This window comes from Planococcus citri, chromosome 1 (genome assembly GCF_950023065.1).
Source record: "Planococcus citri chromosome 1, ihPlaCitr1.1, whole genome shotgun sequence".
NCBI classification, from domain to species: domain Eukaryota; kingdom Metazoa; phylum Arthropoda; class Insecta; order Hemiptera; family Pseudococcidae; genus Planococcus; species Planococcus citri.
This window is the reverse complement of record NC_088677.1, coordinates 67,695,635-67,721,402: the sequence shown is the minus strand read 5'-3', so window position 1 is coordinate 67,721,402 and position 25,768 is coordinate 67,695,635. Positions and strand designations below refer to the sequence as shown.

Here is a 25,768-nt window from a genome sequence, read left to right as displayed (position 1 = left end):
TGAAATTCACCACCTTGTGGCATTTAAGGGTTAAAGATTCTCATCACGACTGCGATGCTGTATTAGGGGAAGTGGAATGTTCTGTTATGAAGTCCAACAGTAAATTTGGCACAAAGAAGAGGAAATTCGAAATCCGAAATAACGGTTATGTGCAGTCTCAGACGTACGTAGGTTTTCATGATTATATTGAGAGAAGTAATGCAGCGAACTGGGTTGTTGAAGATAAACTGACTATTTTTTGCAAAATCTCCTATTGCATAGTTGAAAAAGAGAATAAATCGCGTGAAATTCTTGATTTCGGTCTCTCTAACGACTTTGAACGTTTATTCGCTGACAAAAATTTCAGTGACGTAACCATACAGGTTAAAAATCGAGAATATCACGTTTATAAGGGTATTTTAGCTGCTCGTAGTCCAGTGTTTGATGCCATGTTCCGAAACGATATGGAAGAGAATGCGACCAACGTTGTTAAGATTTCAGACATCGGTCAAGACGTTTTCGAAGAGATATTACGTTATATTTATTGCGGAAAGGTGAAAAATTTGGAGAAATTGGTTTACGAAATACTGCCCGAAGCGAATAAGTACGACTTGAAACAACTAATGGTTTTGTGTGAAAAAATGTTGGCGGAGCAATTATCTAAGGATAACGCGATCAAGATTTTGATACTGGCTCATACTCATGATGCAGTTTGGTTGAAGACGGAAGCTCTCGAATTCATCAAGTTGCATGCACGTTCGGCGGATGTGAAGGGCTCTGAAATTTGGAACGTTCTTACCTCGTTTCATCCTGATTTGATGGCGGAGATGCTTACTGTACTTCTTGACAAGTGAAAAACTTCCCATAAGTAGGCATGTTCTGTTTCAAGAATTTTACCTACTTACATGTTTTTTAATTTTTAGGGGACATCATTTCTTTTGTGAAAGCATTTATCGTTTTACTTTATTTGCTGATTTTTATTCGTATGTTTATATATAATTTAAGAGCTTGTGATTACATGCACAATTTTTTATGTTTTAATTTGTTAGTGTTAGCTACTAAGTTTACTCTTGTGCAGCATTAAAATCGATTCGTAACGTGTTTCTTTCATTTATTTTGCAATTTGCATAATAGTATTATGAATTCAATTTCTCGTAATACCACTTTTTTGCTTCCAACTTAGGTAAGTCCAAGTCCAAGTATAAGTACCCATAATTAGAATAAATTAGATATCAGTGACGAGCATCAGTAAGGGGAGGTAAATCAAGAATACCTATACACTTCCCTTTTTCCTCATATGTAGGTGCGCAAAATTTTCATCGAATATCATTTCAGCAGAACTCATTCAAAAAAATCAGCTCTTTGCCAAGGTTTTAGGTACTTACAAAACAAAACAGTGTTTAAACACGTTTAAAACAATGAATTATTACAAACGATGTGTCTTAAACTTTTTTTTGATAAAAACTTATTTTTTGAGTTTTTTTTTCAAGTTACGTAGATCTATTTTTTTTTCATCTTGGTAACATTGTTGAAAAAATTTATCACAATTTTGATTATGGGACATGCGTTGCATCTTGCAAGTACCTAATCATATTTTTTTTTTAGTTTTTTTTGCTCACTTTCTTGTTCCAGAAATAATAATGAAATGTTGATCATACAATACTTCAGTTTTTAAATATGCAGTTATGCACACATTTTGAATTTAATAACTTTTTCATGAGTCGTTTTTTATTTTTGGTACCTCGTAAGGGGACAAATAACAATTACCGAGGGCCTGTTTTTGTTCTCCAATGCTCTGGGTAACATTGAAATTTGGTGCAAACGACCTCAGGGTCATTCCATGTCAATTCGACCAACGTTTTTGAGTCATGTCTTTCGATTTCTCTCAAATTTTTTTCACAATATCTACCCAGTACCCACCCAGTAAGTAAGAAACCCACAATCAATTTGGTGCCAGCCACCTCAGAAGGTGGTGAGGGGGGGGGGGGGGTCTTCCATTATTTTCAGTTTTTCACATTGTCTCGAGGTATTCAACTTCAGCAGCGTATTTCTCCAAAACCATGATACTTTGATCAAAACTGATTTCACAGTTAAAAAGAGTATTAAATTTTGAACTTTTTAAGCATTTTGAAATTTTCAAAATTTGAAAGTTGAACTTTCAAATTCAAAGTTCAAATTTCAAAATGGCGCTATAAGTGGGAACTACCATTTAAAATTCTGAAAAAATTTCCATAGATGCACCTTTTGATGCTTTTTCGAAATATTCAAGTTTTGAGATGGGATCTCTTAATGGAAGAGGAGCACCCAACCCCCAATTTTGGGGTAAAACTTTCAAAAAAAAATCTGGGGCATGTGATGTATCGAATTGTATGTTTTTGGTAACGCTGAACACGAATATGACGTTAGATTTTTGATTGGGCCCCATCCACGGCCTCCTACAAATTGTTTGGACCTTTACCAATTGGGGGAGGTTCTCGGAGCCATGGGTGAAGTCAATTTGAAAAACTAAGGCTATATTCGTGTTCATACGATATCGAAAACATACTATTTCATGTGTCACTCGATTGAAACCATTTTTTTTAGGTTACCCCCCCTTGGGGAGGTGCTGGAAGCTGTGGATGGGTCCAATCAAAAAGCTGACGTCTTATTCGTATTTAGCGTCACCAAAAACATACCATTTGATGTGTCGCACGAGAAAAAAACCTATTTTGAACTTTTCCCCCTTTTGGGAGGTGCTGGGGGCCGTGGATGGGGCCCAATCGAAAATCTAACGTCATATTCGTGTTCAGCGTTACCAAAAACATACAATTCGATATATCACATGCCCCAGATTTTTTTTGAAAGTTTTGCCCAAAATTGGGGGTGGGGGTGCTCCCCTTCCATTAAGAGATCCCATCTCAAAACTTGAATATTTCGAAAAAGCATAAAAAGGTGCATCTATGGAAATTTTTGCAGAATTTTAAATGGTAGCTCTCACTTACAGCGCTATTTTGAAATTTCAACTTTCAATTTGAAATTTCAACTTTCAATTTGAAAGTTCAACTTTCAAATTTTGAAAATTTCAAAATGCTTAAACAGTTTAAAATTCAATACCCTTTCGAACTGTGAAAACAGTTTTGATCAAAGTATCACAGTTTTGGAGGAATGCGCTGGCTGAAGTTGAGTACCTCGCCCCCCCCCCATCCGCCTTCTGAGGTGGCTGGGACCAAACTGATTGCGGGTTTCCTATTTACTGGGTGGGTAGATATTGTAAAAAAAAAAAATTGAGAGAAATCGAAAGACATGACTTTTAAAATCGCACTTTTTTGGTCGAATTGACGTGGAATGACTCCTCAATCAAATTTGCAGTCATCAACTCTTCAAAACATTCTGAGGTTAAAGATTCATTGTTATTTATAGCCTATAGGCTATACTTTTTAGATGATACGAGCGTCTAGCTTAACTTTGATTAAAGTATCTTGGAAAATCAGAGAAAGATCCATAAAATAATTAATTTTTTTTCAACAACTCGACGTTATCACTAAAATTACCCTTGCGCTAAATTATCTCAATGCTCAGAATAAAATGTGTTTTGGTTTGTGTCATTCAAAAAAGCATTTTGAGTGTTTTTCTTTTTAGTTCATTTTATCAGTAGGTACCCATTAGGTGCCTATTTTAGTGATTTTGTTTCACAGTAAGTATAGGCTTCAGAAAAAACTACTCGTTAATACTCGTATTGCTCTTAGTCATACGAACATATAAGTCGAGCAATTACGAACAAATTAAACCCTGCCACGAGTTCAATTATTTTTTTTTAATATTTGCTCTAGTGATATAGGCAATTAATTTATAATCTCGATTCACATTCGCAGCGTTAAAATAGCGAAACTCGGATTCAAATTATGCAGAAAACGATGTTGAAAATCGTTGCTATTTTAATACGCTTAAGTCCCCTCTCCATTATCTGCAACAAATTAAAATACTGGTGTTGATTATAATTAGTAGGGCTACGTACTAGTTAAAATGTTATTTTGCACGTTGCATTTCTTTTTTTAGAAACGTGCTGATTTGGGGTGTGGTTCAAATGTCAAATGTACTTCCACCTTCACTTCTACCAAGTGCTTGATAAGCTGACCTCGTTATTTATTCGTGTGATATTCGATAAATGTCCAGAGTATTGTAGGCGCACGCAAAATAATATATGTATAGTGTACGAAATAAAATAGGAAACACAAATGCAAACGTCGTTGTATTGAATTTTTTTCGTATTTAAAAAAAAAATTACAAAAGAAATTACAAAATTACAATTCGATATAAAAGCCCTTATATATAAGTATACTTATACTGAATGGTTATAAATTTACGTGCATGGGAATAGGTATTTTTTTTTATTATTGATAAGTATAGCGCCGCTGAAGGTGGTTCAGTCGAACCGTTTAGAATTATATTTTATATATTATATGGTCCTGTTTTTACGACTCAATTTCGCGGGAACGATTTAATACCTATACTGCTCAAGCACAACGTTTATAGGTACCTAAATGTGTTTTACAATTAGGACACTGGTGACGAGCATCGTACAAAGATGGTATACAATACGGAACACACGAATAACACGTACAGATACCAGCGGTAAATATAAAAATAACCAAACACGCTATATGCTGAGACAACGAGTATTCGTCTGTGACGGTGGTTACAATATCTCTTTGACAATTCGTACAAACCATACGAACTGGAGTTTCGCCGAACGAAATAGGCTCAATTATCACATTCACTGGTTGTTGCTGATGGTGCTGATGCTGAATATTATCGTACTGAGGCGGTGGAGCGGTAGGTGGATAGTTGTGCTGGATATTATCGTATTGAGGCGGAGGGATGTTGAATCCTGGCTGAGGATACGGTTGAGGACCTGATGGAGGGTACGGTTGAGGTTGAGGTCCTGATGGAGGGTATAGTTGCGGTCCTGGTGGAGGGTACGGTTGAGGAGGTCCTGGCGGAGGGTACGATTGAGGTAGTGGCTGATCTGGGATTGTTTTTGACATCCTGCGCAGAAAAAATTAAATCAGTAATCAGACAAACTCGTAATACAGTTTCAACAGTGGTAAGATGTTCCCTCGTTTTGAAATGTCGGATCAGTACTTGCGTCTAGATGTAATGAGATAGATAATTTTCACAAAAATTCCAAACTCAATCAAATTAACTCTATGAATCATAACCTCTTATGATAACAACCGAACAAACGAAATTGATTTTTTATCACACATGAGGCACACTGTAGAGCAGTACCCGTACGTATAAATAAATTTGTTCACTTCCTCCTACACTATAATGTACATATTATTCACTATAGGTTAGGTTAGGCTTATCTATATCACGCCAATTGTCGCAGATGGTCTAATAATTTTTACGAAGATAATTTTTTAAATAAAAATTCAGCGTACATTCAACCGAATAAATCTACTCGAAGAGAACAGATAGGTACGGTACAAGCTGTCTGGAAATTTCACCGATACCGCCACCGCTTTTATTTCGGCGGCGTATGCTGACGTAATGTTACAAACACCCAACGCAAAAAACCAGAATAAAGACGTCTACGTTGATACCACCGGCGCCAAAATTTACGCCGGTGGCTGGCAACAAGCTGGCCACCGTAGCAGATTTTTTCACGACGCAAATCTTTTTCAATACCTTATACTCGAACTGTACCTAGGTATGCAATATGAAAAGTGAGAGTACCACAAATACACAAATAAATGTCATATATTCCAAATAGTACTTACTCGATTTATTGTTTCAGGAAATAAATTCACATAACAGGGAACCTCGCGCTCGAAATTCAATACTTCTCGTCACACTGTAGATAGTAATCGCGAACAATTAAATCGAACAACAAGTGAAGTTATTATAATATGTATAACTGAAGTGATAACTAATTTTACTTCTTACAAGTCAGCTGTTATTCACGACGTAAAATGTTCAACTCGAAACCTTGAATGTGAAGCAGAAAGCGCAGAAAGCGGTGTTATGTAGGAATTCGTAGATGCTTCGAAACGACGGTTAGTTTCCCTCTCCATATATCTGCAACAAATTGCGATATTCGTACAATACAGCTGACGTTAGTTGGTGCGTTGCTACGAGTAGTTTGTTAATGCCGTAAGGCGCCATGCTATGTACTTGCGTGGTATAAATTTTTCGAATATACCTACTTCTGCGTCTGCCTAGTGCCTACCGCTTGATGTTCTGCCTTCATTCTTTTCTGTCTCGTAATAAATTTCAACGCAGCAAGTTGGAAAACCTAGTGAATAAAAGCATCATTGTATTGATTCGAAGCAAAGAAAGGATCGAGACATGAACGGATCATTACGAACTTTGATTACCTACCGTTAACGAATTCATTAAAAGGTCATTGTAAAGTACAATTTTGTTCTGAAATTAACTCTCGAAATTAAACGTCTACTTCGATGTTATGTTGGTGTTGAAGAATTTACATTGACTTGATTCGTCTGCTATTGGTCAACCGTGATCCTAACCTAATTTCGAAGATGATTTGTAATTTTATTCTTCGCAAAGTTTTAGGTATTATAATTACTGAACGAATAGTGTAAGTATCCTAATTTCGTGTCAATTTTCAAATTTGTATAAAAATAATCGAATCCGATCAGTCACAAGAATTTTTTTAGCGATTAAATCATGATAATCGATTCAGTAAAACCTACTATAGAACGAAACTTGAAACACAGGCGCTTTTGATTCAGAATTAGCAGTACCTCTACCTACTTTCGTAATAAATTCTTTGAATAATTGTTTCAGCTTTTTGGCTGGATAAAAAAAAGAAAGCGAGAATGCAAAATACCATGTTTTATTAAAGTGAGTACGTTTTAGAAAATCATGAGAAAAAATCTTCAAAATAGAAAATAAAACATAAGTAGGTATAAATGCAAGTCCAACTAAAATTAAAAAAATTTACGAAACAAAATATGAATATCAGAAATTAATCTTATAAGCACAGATAAAAGTGCATGGGAGTATAGTATGGATAAAAAATAGATAAATGCATGGATATGTTGACTTAATGATAGACAATTCGTTAATAATAATTCAATCCGAACCTAATTTAAATTGCTCGAAAAACAAATGCCTACCTACTCGATTATCAAATATAACTTTTGTATAAAAATACGAATAAACATGACACGAGGATGAACCCAAAAACAGAAACATAGACCACCAGCTGACAATTCAAGTCTTATTCTTTTCACCAAACGTATCGATTATTTCCAATAGAAGATGAGGATAAGATTTCATCAACGTATTGCGATCTTCTTCCGACAGCATACTTAAAGTATACGAATACATTTTCATGTACAGAAGAGCCTGTTTTTTCAAATTTTCGGCGTGATGCATATCGGCCAACATCAACGTACTCACAGCAGTACTTTGAGATAGTTTTTCACACAGCTCATTCTCGCAAATAGCTTTCAGGTTTTTCAGATCATATTTGTTAGCCGCAGCTAACAAATCAGCGGCCAGGATCGACAAGTTCTGAACTTTTCCCGTATAAATGTACCGCAACATCTCCCTGAAAGCTGGAAAGGTGATGTCTTGAAGTTCGATACAGTTGGACTGTTTCTCTTTCATTTCGTGACTGAACATAGCTTTGAAAACTGGGCTGCGAGCGACGAGAATGCTTTTATGTGCAGGGTATACTTTTTTATCAACGGATAGCGTCACATCACTGAAATCTTTACTCATAAACAACGTTTCAATACCGTCCAAGGTAGCTGGCTCTTGTTTTTCACGCGAATCTGATGACTGTTTACCAGAAATACATACGATATCTGTTTTTTTCACGTAAGATATTTCGCATAATATTGTCAATTTATCCTGCGGCAATAACTTGTCCCTGTCTGCAACCAACGTACTCTCTTTGACGAACTGTTGAAATCCAACAGCGGTGTAGACTTTATTACTGGCTGTCTGGTTTACAGAAAAGTCCACGCTTTGAGCGTTTGTTTCCTTGTTTTCAGAGTTCATTATGGAAAATTTCACATTTCCTGTGATGGGACAGTGTTTTGTAAAATCTGAAAGTTCATCTGCGGCATGTGCATACAACGAAATACATTGTGATTGGACCGAATAACCGACATTAGGATCATACGCAGAACCCATGACATACGGATTAAGATGTAAACGCCATTTGAATTCATCGTTATCCGCCGAGAACGGTGAGGATTTCAAGATTTCTTTCCTTTTCTGATGGACCGATGAGAAATTCTTAATTGTCCATAGATACGTTGTTTTTCTAATATTCACATCGGTTAAGCATACTTCATCAGTAACGGGAAGACGTGTACTATGATTGGGCATGTTAGATCGATTTGAAACTACCTACGTCGAGAATGGAATGAAGATCGGTGATTCCTGAAAAACAAAACGCATTCATCAAGTTTAAACCTTGTTTTCATTTTTATTTTCCTATTCTATGAAAGTGAACAGATTTCAGGTGTCGATCATATAAGTATCTACGTATCTAGATCGGGTATGGTTTTACACAGCATCACGTGAAATGATCAATAGATGCTCGGGAAATCAATTCCGCACTATCACAAACTAAAAGTGATGATTTTTCTCTTCTAATTACAGTTCGAGTTAATGAATGATACTTACGATTACAAAGAAACACGAGATGTAAGTATGCACTATGGCACTTTGCTCTATTTTCGCTTTCACCTTCACTGATGATGATGATGATGATGATGAAGTATCGTAAAATCGAACTAAACTATTATTACCTATGACAAACTACAAAGGTCAGATCTGTAAAAATAAAATAAAGCACCACAACAATTCGTGACAATTCAAACTTCATGTAGAAAAGTGAAAACTATGTGAAACTGAAAACTCAAACGTCAAACAAATGAACCGGATTCGCTTGATTCGCCGATTCGGGTTCGGGCTGCAACACTCAACACTCACCCAAACATCGTACACCACCTGGTGAGGAAATTCATAAACTTGTTAAATACTTACACACTACTACTTGTACACACACATGCACGAAAAAGGTGAAGGGGTGAAGCTAGGGAAGCTGAGCGATTCTTCCATGAATGCTTTCGATCCATATAAAAAAATATGATAGGATATTTTCCGCGGAAAGTTTCTGGAAATTTATGGGGATAGTTTCTGGAAACTTCTAATTTCAAATGCAAGAAAATACTGAAAAACAAAAAAGCGTTTAATATCTACAAAATATTGATTCAAAAGCGGACGAGCTCGAGTCAAAAATTCAAAGTTAATTATAACATTTAATTTTTTCAATTTTTGCTTTCCTAATACAATATTCATTTTTCACTTCTTCATCAAACATCTCAAGATTTAAATTTACAATTCAAGTAATTTTTTTAAAGAAAACGGCAATCAAAATTTTTTGTTTTATTTCACCTTGGACCTTAGGTTAATGAATAGTTTTTCTCATAACAAATTTTTTAAAAAAATAAGCCTTAGATGAAATATTAAAAAAATTATGTGAGGATAAATACAAACACAAGGAATAAATCACGCGACATTAAGTACCTAAGTGCTTGTAATTCGAAATTCGATCCCGAAACAAACACTAAACAAGACGAAAGCGAAAGCGGGGAGGGAGGCGACCAAAAATTTTCCCAACGACATGAAAAAACACCAATTGCCAATTTTGCCGGATAATATTACCTATGTACGAGTCTTCAAAGTGAAATAAGAGATGATAAGTTCTATTGCAATGCAATGTTGCTAATTGATTGAACTTTTAGTAGGTCTAGGTACCTAGCTTCAAATACGTAATATGAAATCGTTAGTTTGGAAAAAATAAAATAAAATTTACCCAGGCAAAGCGAACGCAAAAACATACGCAAATTTGTATTTCAGGAGGTAAAAAACACTGTTTTTGTTGTGAGGAATCTATTTCTTTGAGGACAAAATTTTAGAATTTGAATGATGGGTTTCTAAAAATTTCAATTTTGAAAAAGAAAAGCAAACAGGCCTGAGTGAGCGGGCACAAAAATTCAAAAATTTGTTTCATAAATTAAAAAAACAATACATATTATTGTTTTAACACCTCCCTCACGGAAAAAAAATAGTACTTTCTGAGTAGTAGTTTTTTAACGGAGTAAAAACTACTACTTTTTAAGACCTTCATGGAGAAATATTAGTAGTTTTACATAAAAACTACTACTTTTGTCTAAAAACTAGTTCAAATTACAACTTCGTAAGTAGTAGTTTCGAAGTAGTAATTTTAACTAGTTTTTAGACAAAAGTAGTACTTTTTACGTAAAACTACTAATATTTCTCCATGAAGGTCTTAAAAAGTAGTAGTTTTTACTCCGTTAAAAAACTACTACTCAGAAAGTACTATTTTTTTTCCGTAAGGGCTGAGAAGTGTTTTTTTGGTTTAAACATTTTGTTGATATTTCAAGACAAATGTCTAGGGTTTTAATTATGAAGTTCAATAAAAAAAACAATATGTTTTTTTCCTAGCTGTAATAATCATTTTTAAAAAACAAATTGATTATGATCAATGCATGCTGAATGTTCACATTGTTCATCAATCATAATGCTTATCAGATTTAGTCTGATTTACACATTTCGAATTTCAAAACAAATTTCGGGATACCATGGAGTACTTATTTCTCATGGTACGAAAATTTTATCTTACTTTTCTTTCAGCGTCAATGACTTTGCCACGCCACACCATTGAAACACTAAGTTTAAGAATAACTCGTCGTAGAAAATTATCAACTCTCCGATACCAAAAAGAATAAACGAAACGAATTTGCTGAATTGCTGATTCGTGTTCAAAGTGCAATCTGTGCATTATTCACATCTCATTCTCGTTTGATTTTTTTTTACTTGATTAATTAAATTCAATTCATCATCATAGTTTCAACTTTCAACCTGTTGTTTTTTTTTCTCGAAAAAAAAACAAAGAATGAAAAAGAGAATAAATTTATTTAGTAGGTACCTAATTGAGTACAGTAGGTTGAAAATCACAAAAAGAAACCTTTAAAATGGAAAATAAATGCAAGCTTGAAGCTCAACAAATTAAAAAAATGTAAAATAGACATGATAGACAATAGGATTAGGAAATTAATAATTAAATTCAAGAGTACATAGTCTGAATTTCTCGAAAAATATATTCTACTCAATGTAGTCAATGATTTAAAATTATTATCGTCATTTCACGAAACATTCTTTTCACCAAACATATCGATTATTTCCAATAAAAGATTAGGGAACGATTTCAACGCATTTCGATTCTTTTCTGACATCATATTCAAAGTATACGAATACATTCGCATATACAGAAGGGCCTGTTTTTTCAAATTCTCGGCGTGATACATATCGGCCAACATCACCGTAGCCACAGCAGTACTCTGAGACAGTGTTTCATAAAGCTCTTTCTCGCAAATAATTTTCAAGTTTTTAAGATCGTATTTATCAGCTGCTGCCAACAATTCCGGAGCCAATTCCTTCAAATTTTGGACTTTTCCGGTATACATGTATCGTAACATCTCTCTGAAAGCTGCGAAGGTAATGTCTTGAAGTTCAATGCAATTGGATTGTTTCTCTTTCGTATCATAACTGAACATGGCTCCGAAGACTGGGCTGCGAGCGATGAGAACGATTTTATGAGCTGGGTATATTTTATTTTCAACGGATAATCTCACGTCACTGAAGTCTTCATTCATGAACAACCTTCCAATATCGTCCAAGGCAGCCGGCTCTTGTTCTTCGAGCAAATTCGAATACTGTTTGCCGGAAATATTCACGACGTCTGTTTTTTTCACGTAAGATATTTCGCAATAAATTGTCAGCTTATCTTGCGACAATAAGTCGCTATCTTTAAGCAAATCGCTTCGCTTGATGAACTTACTAAATCCAGCAGGGGTGTACGAGCAAGCTTTAGTACAGCTTTTCATTGCCATAGAAAACTTCATGTTTTGAGAGTATGACTGTTTGTTTACGGCGTTCAGAATAGCGAATTTCAAAGTTCCCGTAACTGGACTGTGTTTCATGAAATCAGAACATTCGTCTGCAGGGTGTGCTTGCAATAAAACGTAAACGGTTTGTTTGCGATACCTGCAACTACTGTCGTCACTGTCTTGTGAGGAGTCGGTGCCGTAACCATCATTTATTACTTCGTGATAAGGGTCAAGATGTAAGCACCACTTGAATTCGTAATCGTCATCAGCCGCGAACGGTGAAGATTTCAAGACTTCCCTCCTGCTATCATGAATCGAGCTGAAATTCTCAACTGCCCACAAATACGTTGTTTTTCTGGGATTCACTTTGGTTAAGCATACGTTATCAGTTACAGGAAGGCACATAGTTTTCTCGGACATGATGAATCGATTCGAAATAAATTCGAAAATGAATTGAAGATCAATCTGATTTCTGAAACACAAAACGTATATATTCATCATCAACTTGTTTCTATATTTGTTTACACAAGTTGAACGATTTCAACACAAGATCTGCAGGTAAGGTTGGCATGTAGTATCATATTCATGTGAAATGATTAATGGATGCTGTGCCCGGAAAATACTTAAATTAAAAACAATTTATAGTTGTTTTACTCACTTGACTAATGACTTGATGAATGATACCTGCGGTCAGTGCGGTCATCAACGAAACTGAAACACGTGATTTATCCTTGCTTCGCTTTATTTATTTTCTCTCCTTACAATTCATGTACCTGCCCCATGAAATGGTAATTTTTGTTGCGTCGTTCCAGCACAATCGAAGCTATCCGCGAGATTTTAGGAATCACTGAAGAAAATTGACTCTCTCCCGCTCTCCGTCACTCCGTCGTCGTGGCCTTGTTTGACTAGTTCGATGGTTCCATTTCAGGATTCCATTATCACCGAAAGTCGGAATTCAAAACTAAATTTTTGCTGATTGCCTGATTGAGTGATTGATTCGCATCATCGCATAAATGAAAATTTTCGGTAATTGAAAAGTGAAAACAGGGCCGCAGCTAGCTGGCCTGGTTTAGCGATAAATTTCCAAATAAAAATATAAAATTTCAATATCGGTTGGTAAACCACAAATTATAGTATGTAGGTAGTTGTTTGAAAAATTGTAACCTAAATTGGAAAATTTTGTCTCAAATCAGTAAAACTAGCAAGATAAATACACTTGATAAATCGGCAAAGAGACTTATTTGCCAACTTTTTTGGAACTTAAACAGTTAACCTACGAATTTTCGAGAGCTTTTTTGCCATCGCTTCTCACTCAAACTTGAATATTTTTTATACTCGTACCTATTTCTGAATTTCTATTTGGAGAACATTATCTGCTCAAACTTTTAAAAATGCCAAATGCAGAAAAAATTGATCGATTCTTGTGAAAAAAAATGATAGGTAAAATCCACTTCTTGAATTATAAATTCTCGAAATTTTCAGATTTCGTTTTACTCGAGTTAGTTTGTTTTTCTTTTTCAAAATTGAACTTCCTGAACGACGTTTAAACCACAGAAATGAACTAGGTCAAATGAAAATTTTGAGTTTTTCTTCTCGAAGTACTTACGAATTATCTATGAAGCGTTTGTCCTTGCGCTCGTACGTACTACTCAAGTACGTTGGAGTTTGTACCTATCTTCTTTTAAACATCAAAATTTTCAACAAAAAAAATTATTTAAAATAATTTTTGAAATTTTGAACTAAAAAAAAACTTCTTGCATGAAAAAGAAATGTTTTTATACCCTTCGAAGTAGGTAAAAAAAAAGAAGATAAAAACAGAATAAATTTATTTTATTGAGTATAAAAGAAGTAGGTTGAAAATCACAAAAAGGAAGCTTTCAAAATAAAAAATATATAAATGCAAGCTTTGAAGCTCAACTATTATAAAATAAGTAAGTAGGTATAAAATCTAAGACACAAATATGAATAATCTAGGAATAATCAAATAAGTAATTCAATTAAAAAATCTCATGCACAGATACAGAGAAGTGCAGGGGAGTATGTAACGTATGACGAATGGAAATTTCAATGACAGACGAAAGAAAATTAATCCGATTCAAATGTAGATTAAATTTCTCGAGAAAAGAAAATATTACTAGCTGATCCAAAAATATTATTTACATCTCCAGTTCTCCACTTATAAACAAATTAAACAACCCTACTGGTAACAACAAGAATAAATCGAAAACAATAACTTCAACCATCAATTGATCACATTTCACATTGGACCCTGTTTACCAAACGTATCGATAATCTCTAAAAGCAGATGAGGAAACGATTCAACCATGGTTTTTCGAACTTCTTGCGATAGTATATTCGAAGTATAAGAATGTATCTTGATGTACAAAAGAGCCTGATTTTTCAGCTTCTTAGCGTGATACATATCGGCCAACATCAACGTATTCACAGCAGTATCCTGAGAAAGCTTCTCATAAAGCTCTTTCTCGCAAATAGCTTTCAAGTTTCTAATATCGTATTTATCAGCTGCAGCTAACAATTCAGGTGCCAAACACTTCAAGTTTTGAACTGTTCCAGTATAAATATAGCGTAACATCTCCTTGAAGACCGGTAAGTTGATGTCTTGAAGTTCAATACAATCGGATTGTTTCTCTTTCATGTCGTGACTCAACATAGCTTTGAAAACAGGACAACGAGCCACTAAAATACTCTTATGGGCTGGGAATGATTTTTTTTTAACGGATAATGTGACGTCGCTAAACTCTTTATTCATAAACAACATCTCGATATCGTCCAAGCAAGCTGGCTCACGTTCGAGCGAATTTGAGAACGGTTCACTGGAAATATACACGATATCAGTTTCTTTCACGTACGATATTTCGCAAAATATTGACAGCTTATCTTCCAGCAGCAACTTGTTTGCTGCAGTAAACAAGGTACTTGTGAGAATGAATTGCGGAAATCCAGCGCAGGTGTTTGATGTACCAGAAGTCAACGTGAACTCTATAGTTTGAGGGTGCTTTTCCTTGTTTTCGGCGTCTACTATGGCGAATTTCAAAGTTCCCATGATTGGACTGTGTTCAGTGAAATCAGAACATTCTTCCGACGGATACAAATATAATGCAACGTAATAGTAGGAGCTGGTATAGTATACGGGATTAAGATGTACACGCCATTTGAATTTGTCGTCATGCGCCGAAAAGGGCAACGATTTCAAAACTAGTTTCCTTTTATCATGAAATGAGTAGTTTTCAATGGCCCATAAATACGTACATTTTCTATAATTCAATTTGGTTAAGCATATGCTATCAGTGACAGGAACGTGCGAGCTTTTATTGGACATGCTGGATCGATTCAAAACCAATTCGTTATTCGAAGATGGATTTCTGAAACATGACGCAATACCATCAAGTTTTAAGATTGGTTCTATTTTACAATTCTCAATAAACATTGAAGGGGTTCGTCCGAAAAATTGATACGATACGGTGTTATGGTCACTCGATATGAAAGTACCTAGATTGTGAAATGAGAACGGGGATGCTGCAAGAATCGAAACTTCTGATTCTGAATTACATTTACTAGAAATAATTATCTTACACGTACTACTAGCGAATGACTGAACTGAAATATACTTACAGCTGTGGCAATCCGTGCTTATTTTCTTCTTCGATCACAATGGATGAATATTCGCAAAACTACGTTTACAATTATACAATATGCATAAACTCGTACGGAAAAATCCTGACCAGTTAATGAAGACGAAACTGAACACTTCTCGAATTCTCGGGCAAAATGAAACAACTTGAACTTTGAAGGAAGTACAGTCAGTGCATTTGTTTAAAATGCTTGAGCTTGAAGTTGAAACTGTTGAAAGAAAAGTCCCAAATGGGAATGGTTGATTGAATGTTGTTGTTGATAACGAGATGCACGATTTCTCAAAATGTGTTGGTGACGTCATCATGTCCTTAAATGTCATCCGACCGCAGAGGGCCAGAGCTAGACATGTGCGCCGCCGATTTCACGCCGGCGCGCCGCCGCCGATAATTCGAATTTTGACGCGCCGATATCTTATCGGCGTGAAACGGCGCGGAGAATGGTCTTTAAAAATGATCTTGGAGCCCTTAAAACCCCAAATTTTGGTACTAATGTTGAATTTTTTAAAAATTTTAAATTCTCTCCAATTGAATTTCCTTTTATGTTTTTAGATTTTGGGTTAAGTAGTGATCAAAGTTGAAAGTGGGGCCCTCAAAAAATTCCGCTATCAAATTTTCTCTTTTTTACGGACAAAACTGTGGGTTTGTTAGGCTAAACGCCGCCGCGCCGCCATCAATCTAGGACCGGCGTGAAATTCGGCGCACGCCGTTAAAACGCCGCCGCGCCAATAAAAATTGACCTCACGCCGCCGCCGTGCAATTTCCTAACGGCGCACATGTCTAGCCAGAGGCTGTTTTTTTTTTTTTATTATTATTTTAGAAAAGAAAACCAGAATTTCCGAAATGTATAACGTATAACGTATAACTGTAGGCTCCAGTACAGCTTAAAAACCAGCTCCAGTGGATTCAGCATTTTGAAATTATTAAGATGTGTAGTAATTTTGAGCTTTCCAATTCCAACTTCATTCGGCGAAATACTTTTAAGATTCTGAGAATGCTCTAGATTGGCTCCCTCAAACCGAACGGTGCAGGATTGTTTCCAATCAATGGGGGGAGGGGGAGAGGGCGCTTCGAAAATGGAGTACACATCAAATTTCGGTTACAATTTTGAATTTGGTAATATTTTCATGTCTCCCATTTCTGCTCCAAATTTGATTTTCAAAAATAAAAATGTACCTTAGTCCTTATATTAGCACTTGAATCTGTGGCTGTTAAGATATATTTCTTCATGCTGTTTCGATACCTCTCCTCTATACCTACCTACCTCTCTCGCGAAGGAAAAACATATTTTGTACATTTCAACTCTTCCCATATCTCATACAACAATCTTTCTCCAAGATGAATGAATCTGTGTTAACTCGTCACTTTTCTTGCCCCCCCCCTCCAACCACCATTCTGCTCATTCAAAAAGTAAAAAATATTATCAGTACCTCTACCTACTCCTACATATTTAATTCCTGAACTCGTTTATGTTGGTTTTCTGTGCGCACCAAAAAATTAAAAAAAACTGGCTACCTCCCTGCCAGGGATGCGGAGCGGAACTGAACCGGAACGAACCGGAACGCTAAACCCCTAACTTTTGGGAGAATTTTGGCGGAGCGGAACGGAACCTGGAGCAACTTTCAAAAAATATGCAGGAGCGAAACCGGAACCGAACCGGAATAAAAATTTGGGTTTCTAAAGCTCCGACCTAACAAAATTTTTTGACCTTTAATGAACGATTTTCAAGATTATAGTGTGAACAAAAGGTGTTTTTGCTGAAATTTTACCTCAATAAACTAGAAAATTGTAAAAAGACATGGTAAATGACATGAAAAAGACCATTTATACAATGTACTTTTGGAACAAAGCTGCAATTTTCAGCGATCAAAATTCAAATTTCTCATGTGAGCAGTGAGGTGGACTTTAAATTTCATTAAAACGCGCCTAATTCAACCATTTTTTTAAAATTTCGGGTATTTCAACATTTTCAACTTCAATTTTTGCTCAGAACATGAAAATTCTGATGTACTTTGAATGCAACCTTCTCTAAAACAAAAAAGAAAAATCGGAGCGGAACGAAACGCTAAACCGGAACGGAACGATATGTTTAATCGGAGCGGAACGATACAGGAAACCGGAACAGAATTATTTTTTATGTCGGAGCTGAACCCTGAACCCGGAACGAAATTCATTCCGCTCCGCATCCCTGCAGTGGTCAGGATTATGTTTTGGTTTTGGTGTTAGTTTCAGATACTGAGCTTTTCGAGTTTCAGATTGAGGACTCGATCGAAATAAAGGGAACCTCTCGCTAAAGAACTGATTTTTTTTGAGAAAACGAAATCGTAAAGCAATGATTTTTGCTGAAATGAAATTGAAATTTCGTAGCATACTCAGTATCAACCCATCGACTATACTATTCTTTCTTTCTTATTCCATCAACAATCATTATTCTTCACCTTCAGTGTATGAGTTGATGAAGATTTTTAAAATAGGAAAAAAAGCAAAATCTATGAATGGATTTCTTTATATTTCTGCTCATCACAAGTTCACAACACAATTGCAATTGTAAGGGAAAAATCTTAATCACGAGAAATTGGATTCATTATAAACAAAATTAATGAAATAAGCAGTCAAACACTAATTCTAAATATTGGATAAAAGATGACAAAATAACATTCTTCATTTTTTAAAAATTGATGAGTACTATAGTACTCATCGTAGGTATACCTACGCAGCGTCTGCACAATAAACGCGACTGCTATGAATAGAAGAACTCACTTACGGATACATGCAAATTGCAATTCACTTTTCAAAAAAATATCAATAATACATACGAAAATTAAAAAAATAAAAAAACTAACAGCCAATCTCAAGATACCTACGAGACAATCTTCAATTTATTTAATTATGGTAGAATAATGAAAAAAAATGATTATCAAAATGTAAATCATTTTTAGCGTCTTGAGATAAGTACCTACTTACCTAAATCTTTAAAAATCACAAAACCTAGGTAGGTACTATAAGTATGTAAGTTTTTATCTGTCAAGAAGAATAGCGAGCATCTCCGCCATCAAATCAGCATGAAATGTAATTAGAACATTCCAAATTTCTGAATTTTTAACTTCGGCATAACGCGTATTTTCTTTTATAAATTCGAGAGCTCTCTTCTTTAAAAAATCCACGTGATGAGTATGAGCCAGTATTAGAATCTTTATGGCAGTATCTTTGGATAACTGCTCACACAATTCCGCTCCACAAATATCCTTCAGTCCTTTCAAATCATACTTATCCGCTGCGGGTATCAATTCGTAAGCTAACTTTAGATTTTTCACCTTTCCGCTGTAAATATAGAGTAACATATCTTCAAAAACCTCTTGACTAATATCCGTTATGTTGACAACATTTGTCGCATTCTCTTGCATATTGTTTCGGAACATAGCATCAAAGACAGGACTTCGGGCAGCTAAAACACCTTTGTAAACTGGATAATCTTTATCTTTAGTCTTGATGGTTACGTCACTGTAATATTCATCAGCGAGTAAACGTTCATAGTCGTCGAAGAGACGATAATCGGAACAGCAACGTGATCTTTTGGCGAAAGTTGCATAAAAGACACAACATGCAATTGTAACTTTATTTTCAATTACGCAATTGTCTAGTAAGTCAGTTTTTGTGAAATCCTGAAACTCTACCGTACACAGCCCCGATTTCTCACTCAAGTTGGCGTTGTCGAGGTTAAATTTTTGTTTCTTTACTGCCGGTGTGGTTGTGGTAGAGAGATGCAAATGTTGGGGCGACACGACAGAAAATTCCACATTTCCCAATATACCATCGTATTTTCCAATATTGCATATGATATGCAATTTTATTGAAAAGGATTTGTTAGTGACTGAGGACGTGGTCGTTGTTGTATTGGCGGACGAAATAATGATGATCATCGGAGAGAGCGAACATTCTACACGACACTTGAAATCTTCTTCAACCGATGAAAATAATGGAGATTCAACTTTAGGTGGCGCTGCTCCGCTAGGGGTAGAGCTAGACCAGAAATTATCAACAGCCCACGAAAAATTGAACTTTTTCAAATGAAAACTCTTACCACAATCATCTTGAGTAAGAACAATGGTATCTTGCTGCTGTTGAAGCACAGGCGTTGCTCGTGTTATCCTTGCCGTTGTCACAATCTGCGATGGCAAAATTCTTAGAGGCTGTGTCACATTTACGGCATTTACCACATGGGCCGGTTGTCCTTGCACCATCCTTGGCTGCTGCTGCTGTTGTTGCTGTCGCATATTAATACTTTTGACCGCTCGACTTCGGCCTTTGCAAACCTCGACGTTTGAAAATCAAATAGTTAAGCTGAAAACAGAATAGTAAAACGAAAATTATCATACGAGCTGATTATTGCAGTGTATCAATAAGACAGTTATAGTCTACAAGTAAATAAATGCACATTACCAGTTTTTCACAGCGTAGATTTCATTCAAACACTGTTCGAAATTTGCTTCGATCTTTCCCCTATTCTTCCGTTCAAGAGTATTGGCGAATTTATTACACTTGTCCCAAATTCTTCTAATTTCAAAATGAAATTTGGTCAGAAACTACTAAACACTTACCTATTGTAAAAATTTTGTTGATGATGATAAGAGTTCGGTTCACAGTTCACACTGATTCAGTAACCATGGAGAAGGGAGAGGGAAGGAGACGACGACGATGACGTCACATTTTGAGAACCTCTGTCTTTTCCGATTTCCGTTACTACCGTTACCATTCTCCATTCCATTTTTATTTTTAAAAAATTCAAATTTTCATTTATTCCATTCCCCGATGAACAGATGATTTACTATTTACTCATAAATGTATTTTGTCGCCTGCATATAGTAGGTACTTTTACATCTTGTGAATTTCTAAAATGCAAGAGATTTCATTTTTTGAGTAAACTTCAGTACTACTTGCCTATTCAATTATTAATTTCACATTTTCAAATAATACTCTCAAATTACACTTTTCATTTCCGTTCGTTTCGTTCACATCAGAATGATCAATATTCAATGTTGAATTGTTGATTGTTTTTCTTCTAGTAAGTTTCTTTTTTGATTCAAGTTTTGACTAAAAAATGAAGAATGAATGAAGAGACTGATTTGAATCTTCTCCCTCTTGAATTTTCACCAGCTCGAGTAGATGCAGAAGGAAAAAAATGATGCCAAGTGAAGTACGTGTGTACCTACTTCATGAAACTTCAGCTATACGAAAATAATTGATTAACGATCCTATGTCTAATTTTTATAAGAGAGGAATTTTTTTTTTGAAATTTCAATTTTATTCTTTAGGTACGACTTACAGTTGAAATGAGATTAATAACTAACAGGTATTACAAAAGTGATTACTGATATCTACGTAAGTAAATTACAAGTTGAAGATTTCAAAATAACACCAAACTAAAGAGCTACAGACAGACAGCTGGCAGACTTTAATTTTTCAATTGACAATCAACGAATTTCAATTTTCAACTAACAACTAGGTATCGCTATCGAACCAGATATTCACGAAATGAGTAAGAAAAATCACTATATTTATTACACTATAGACGATACCTATTTACGAGTATACAAACACGAATAAATTCTAAAAAATAAATAGGTATTTTTAAAATTAAAAAAAAATGTAACCATTTAAAAAACACACAAACTCGATTCGAATACAAACAGAAACCTATTTCTTCATATACTCTGTGAGCACATCTTTCATTAAATTCGGTCTCGATACAAGCTCATCCCAACCTTCCGAACCCATCGAATTCAGTATATCAATGGAGTTTACTTTGATGTACTCGATAGTCCAAGCTTTTAAATTCTTCACATCGTGAGTATCAGAAAATATCAACGTTTTCACAACCGTATCCTTGCACAGCTTGCTACTCAATACCTTCTCGCACATGAGTTTAAGCTCTTGAAGATCGTATCTATCAGCTACTGGTAACAATTTGAACGCTATCGTTTCTATATTCTGCACTTTTCCGGTGTATATGAAACGTAACGCTTCTAGAAACGTATTCTCGTCGATGTCTTCGATAACGATACGATTCAGTTGATTTTCTTTCATCTCGTGTTGAAGCATTGCGGCGAATACTCGACTGCGTCCAGCTAGGATGCTCTTATGCGCTGGGAATTCTTTACCGTCGACGCAGATCGTGATATCGCTAAAATCGGCGTTATTCATCAATTTGCCGAATTCTTTCAAAGGATTACATTCGTGTATTTCGAATAGAGTTTTCTGATCACACAGACCAGATACATGGACTAAATCATCTTGACAGATTGTGATCACTTCGCAATGAATGGTCAATTTACCCTGCGGTAGGAGCCGGTTCGCGTCTGAAAATAAATACTCGTTGCTGATGAATTCTGCGAAACCAGCGTTTGTATCATCTTCGTCTAACATGAAATCGGTTTTTTTAACATTCGCTTCTTGACCTTCTGAATTTATCAAGGAAAATTTCAAGTCTCCGCAGACCACACCGTACTTCTCAACTTCGTCCGAATTGATTGCTTCGAGATATAACTCCATATCACCGTCTTCGGTTCTGGGATACACTTTTATATACCATTTACACGAACCGGCGGTGGCTGAAAATACCGGCGATTTTAATATAGTGCCTTTAACACTGCAAGCCGACTTGTAATCTTGAATCGTCCATGTGTATCCGCATATTACTTTACGTATCTTGGTACAACACCAGTTTTCGTTATGGACTACGTTATTTTCCTGAACAGGAACAGGATTATCAGCCATTCTGAAGAACGTAAATCTTCCTGTGAAAACACAAATATATAATTGAGCTGAACAAACACACGAGGAATTGAAATACACTTACGAATTGGATATTTTAGGAAAAGTTTTTCCTTTTCGGTTTGTATTTGCTCACCTGATGCGATCTTCAACTTTGACTTGAAATATTGTTTCACAGACGCGTTCGCAAAGTACAGAACTTTCCGGTTATAAGACTATATAAGATATAAATTGAGTTACACTCGAAGATGAACTAATCAAATCCTGAAGTAATGTAAGTGATAATACCTACATGGATGACTTCGTTTACGTACTTAAAATAGAATCCGTTCACGAAAAAACGTGCACATTTTACTGATAACACAGATTGGCATCGCTCGGCACGTTGATGGGGATGATCTCCTCCCTTCTCTTCTCCTCCTACGTAGTTCAGCTGACTGTTGGCTAACTTCAATCACCGAGACACTCATTTCAATTTTCCTTCTTCACATAAAAATGTGTTTTTTTTGTTTATAGAAATTAAAAAATACTAAAATTTCTGTCAGAGCTATTCCATATTGATAGTTAATATCAGAGTGCAGCCAAAACTGATCGAAACTTGATTATTTTAAATTGATGCACGAAATTACGAATTATTTGAATTCGAAATAATTTTTCAATCATTCGCATCAACGAAGAAAAAACAATACAAATTTTAAAATTTACTAAACATTTTCCGCACATAATTTAAAATTACAAGAAAACGAAAAAGTTGAATATAAAAATCGAAATACTTATATTTCTACATTTCTACGAAATGCTTGCAGCAAAAAATGAAGGAAGATACAGGATTTTCCAACATACCGATACCAAGAAATATCTAAATTTATTTACAAATCCTACGTAAAATAGATAAACAAAACATGAAAATTATTTTCATTCGCCACAAAAATCCATTTGAGCACCGCTCACATTAAATCTACCTCTTCATATACGATTCGAGTATATCCTTCATCAGCTGTGGTCTAGATGTGAGATCATTCCAGGCTTCCTTATCCATTAAATTCACCACACTAAGCGAGTACGCTCTAATGTAATCGATAGCCCGAGTTTTCAAAGATTTAACATTATGCATATCAGCCAATACTAAAATTTTCACCACAGTCTCCGCGGACATTTTCGAAAACAACACGATTTCGCATTTCGCCTTCAATTTCTTCAGATCATACTTGTCAGCGACCGGTAATAGTTCGAAAGCCAGTATTTCAAGATCTTGTACTTTTCCGGTATAAATAAAACGTAACGCTTCGAGAAAAACTTGTTCGTCGATATCCTTCACGTCGATACGACTTAATTGATTTTCTTTCGTATTGTGTTTCAGCATAGCAGCGAATACAGGACTACGAGCTGCGAGAATGGTTCTATGCGCTGGGTACGGTTTACCATTAACGTAAATCGTTATATCGCTGTAATCTTCTTTGGTGTATAATTTTTCAAATTCCGTCAAAGGATTTACATCGTCGGTTTCGGAATCCGTAAAACAATATTGCTCGGGGAAGTCGATCTTACTCTCGTGTTTGACGAAATTAACTTCGCACAAAATCGTCAGCGTATTTTGCGGTAATAATTTAATCTCGTTATTTAATAACTCGTCGTTTTTAATAAAATATTCGAAACAATGATGTGTTTTAGATGTGGTTACAGAGAAATCTTCTTTTCTGGTGGTAGTTTCTTGACCTTCGTTGTTAATTATGGAGAATTTCAAATCACCCGCCAACGGACCGTATTTTGATACTTCATCGATACTGTACGCTTTTAGATATAATCCCAAATAATTATAATCGTCGTCTTTAGCATGAAGCTCTAGAAACCAATTACAAGTATCGTTTGTAGCCGAGAAAGGGAGCGATTTCAGTATAACGCCTTTTTTACCGCAGGCTGTCTTGTAGTGTTGAATTTTCCAAGTGAATTTACACTTAACGTTTCGAACTTTGGTGAAACATCGTACTTCCGGTAGAATTATGTCAACGGAATCGTCATGAGGAATGTTTACTGCGTTCACATCGGCCATATCGGGGATAATTGGAAAGCCAGTTGAAGCTGGTGACAAATGAAAACATTAGGGATATTTTTTTAACTAGAATTATTGGTAGAAAATAACGAATGTTTTGATAAATTTACTCGAACTTACTCGAGAGATGTGTTTCTATCAGCTGATAACGAACATTCGGAAGAAATACACGCAGTATTTGAGATGATTTACCGGATTTGAAGATTTGAAACGAAGCACGAAGTATGAATTTATAGAAATTAGAGTCCAAATCTTAAAATTTCCGATATGTTGGAAATAAAATGAAAAAAACTTTTTGTAAAAATATATTGTTTTTTATCAATGGCTTGTTTATTTACAAATCAGCGTAAGCGACCAGCGTCTATATTTCCTACAGGAGTAGATTTTCCGGCTGACTTCGGAAGATTTCGACGGAATTCGTTGTTCAGTTCATTTTCTAAATTTCTTCGGTCGGATTTCAAATTTTTGAATATGAATGAATAATGACAGAATGTTCACTCTAAAATTGTGAAATTTACTCGGTAAGCTTGTTAATACCTTTAATACTGTGTGTTGCTTGAAAAATGAGAAATCCTAGGTATGAATCGACGATTCGCATTGTGTAATATCGTAGCCAATTAGCCAAGCCACTAAAATTGAACTAGCCCTAAGCCCTTAGCCCACGCTCACTCGCTCAGGTAGTATAAATATTTTATTACAGGGTGGCCAGAAATATCGAGTACCCCTAAAAAAGTTTTCTAACTAAATACTTCGGTTGGTCTCAGTGAATGATAATAATGATAACACATGATTGGTTGTTGGACTGGAGAGATAACATTCCACCAATCATATGCATCTATTTCACGTTGCCAACCTATATTTTTAATGAAAAACTTTCTTAGGGGTACTGTAGGAAACATATTAACGCACGTCAACAACAAATAACAACGTTTATTATAAAAATTAACAAGGAACATTGAAATTACATCTTAACGCTTCGAGAACATAAACGCTAGTCAGGGAATCGAATACACGAGATCGAGAAGGCGCGTGTACGTAAATACCGCGTAATTACGATGACTATTTCCCACAATCGGCCATCCTTTCCGGTGTGTCGTCCTCGACACACGATTTTCCTCGTTGAAATGGACCGCTTTCAGAAACGTTAGAAAGGCAGCCACTCGATTTCTCCTCGGAATTCGAATCGTTGTCAGATGACGAATCACTGGGCGATGAAGGACGATTTAACGATGGTTTGCTTGACTGGAACTCACGAAGACGTCTGGTCCAATCCGCCGCTTTCGAATAATCGTATACACGTAGGAAGTTGGCCATTTCCTCGTTTTTAAAACCAGAACATACCGCATTTTTCGAATCTGTCACTGATGCGCCGACAT

General features: G+C 35.6%; 8 protein-coding genes across 8 annotated transcripts; 1 reads left to right on the top strand and 7 right to left on the bottom strand.

Annotated features, from left to right (window-relative positions):
* Positions 1-428: 428 nt before the first annotated feature.
* Positions 429-833, top strand: LOC135836111 (speckle-type POZ protein B-like). Its single transcript, XM_065350736.1, has one exon. It carries the CDS (start codon positions 429-431, stop codon positions 831-833), a length of 405 nt encoding a protein of 134 aa, XP_065206808.1.
* Positions 834-4,194: 3,361 nt separating this feature from the next.
* On the bottom strand, positions 4,195-6,039 carry LOC135833485 (lipopolysaccharide-induced tumor necrosis factor-alpha factor homolog). The gene is made up of 3 exons (XM_065347347.1): positions 5,908-6,039; positions 5,742-5,815; positions 4,195-5,004 (listed from the first exon to the last, which is right to left on the bottom strand). The coding sequence occupies exon 3, from the start codon at positions 5,001-5,003 to the stop codon at positions 4,473-4,475; it is 531 nt and encodes a 176-aa protein (XP_065203419.1). The 5' UTR covers position 5,004; positions 5,742-5,815; positions 5,908-6,039; the 3' UTR covers positions 4,195-4,472.
* A 765-nt stretch (positions 6,040-6,804) lies between these two features.
* LOC135833484 (speckle-type POZ protein-like) lies at positions 6,805-8,969 on the bottom strand. The gene is made up of 2 exons (XM_065347346.1): positions 8,629-8,969; positions 6,805-8,382 (listed from the first exon to the last, which is right to left on the bottom strand). The coding sequence occupies exon 2, from the start codon at positions 8,326-8,328 to the stop codon at positions 7,201-7,203; it is 1,128 nt and encodes a 375-aa protein (XP_065203418.1). The 5' UTR covers positions 8,329-8,382; positions 8,629-8,969; the 3' UTR covers positions 6,805-7,200.
* A 1,968-nt stretch (positions 8,970-10,937) lies between these two features.
* LOC135833483 (speckle-type POZ protein-like) lies at positions 10,938-12,866 on the bottom strand. The gene is made up of 2 exons (XM_065347344.1): positions 12,580-12,866; positions 10,938-12,393 (listed from the first exon to the last, which is right to left on the bottom strand). Exon 2 carries the CDS (start codon positions 12,339-12,341, stop codon positions 11,178-11,180), a length of 1,164 nt encoding a protein of 387 aa, XP_065203416.1. The 5' UTR covers positions 12,342-12,393; positions 12,580-12,866; the 3' UTR covers positions 10,938-11,177.
* Positions 12,867-13,734: 868 nt separating this feature from the next.
* Positions 13,735-15,896, bottom strand: LOC135833482 (speckle-type POZ protein-like). The gene is made up of 2 exons (XM_065347343.1): positions 15,555-15,896; positions 13,735-15,304 (listed from the first exon to the last, which is right to left on the bottom strand). The coding sequence occupies exon 2, from the start codon at positions 15,259-15,261 to the stop codon at positions 14,179-14,181; it is 1,083 nt and encodes a 360-aa protein (XP_065203415.1). The 5' UTR covers positions 15,262-15,304; positions 15,555-15,896; the 3' UTR covers positions 13,735-14,178.
* Positions 15,897-18,061: 2,165 nt separating this feature from the next.
* Positions 18,062-20,278, bottom strand: LOC135833481 (protein roadkill-like). The gene is made up of 2 exons (XM_065347342.1): positions 20,012-20,278; positions 18,062-19,912 (listed from the first exon to the last, which is right to left on the bottom strand). The coding sequence occupies exon 2, from the start codon at positions 19,843-19,845 to the stop codon at positions 18,589-18,591; it is 1,257 nt and encodes a 418-aa protein (XP_065203414.1). The 5' UTR covers positions 19,846-19,912; positions 20,012-20,278; the 3' UTR covers positions 18,062-18,588.
* A 722-nt stretch (positions 20,279-21,000) lies between these two features.
* Positions 21,001-22,796, bottom strand: LOC135833480 (protein roadkill-like). Its single transcript, XM_065347341.1, has 3 exons — positions 22,635-22,796; positions 22,428-22,557; positions 21,001-22,365 (listed from the first exon to the last, which is right to left on the bottom strand). The coding sequence occupies exon 3, from the start codon at positions 22,343-22,345 to the stop codon at positions 21,266-21,268; it is 1,080 nt and encodes a 359-aa protein (XP_065203413.1). The 5' UTR covers positions 22,346-22,365; positions 22,428-22,557; positions 22,635-22,796; the 3' UTR covers positions 21,001-21,265.
* A 504-nt stretch (positions 22,797-23,300) lies between these two features.
* Positions 23,301-24,392, bottom strand: LOC135836102 (speckle-type POZ protein-like). Its single transcript, XM_065350725.1, has one exon. It carries the CDS (start codon positions 24,390-24,392, stop codon positions 23,301-23,303), a length of 1,092 nt encoding a protein of 363 aa, XP_065206797.1.
* Between the last annotated feature and the right edge of the window lie 1,376 nt (positions 24,393-25,768).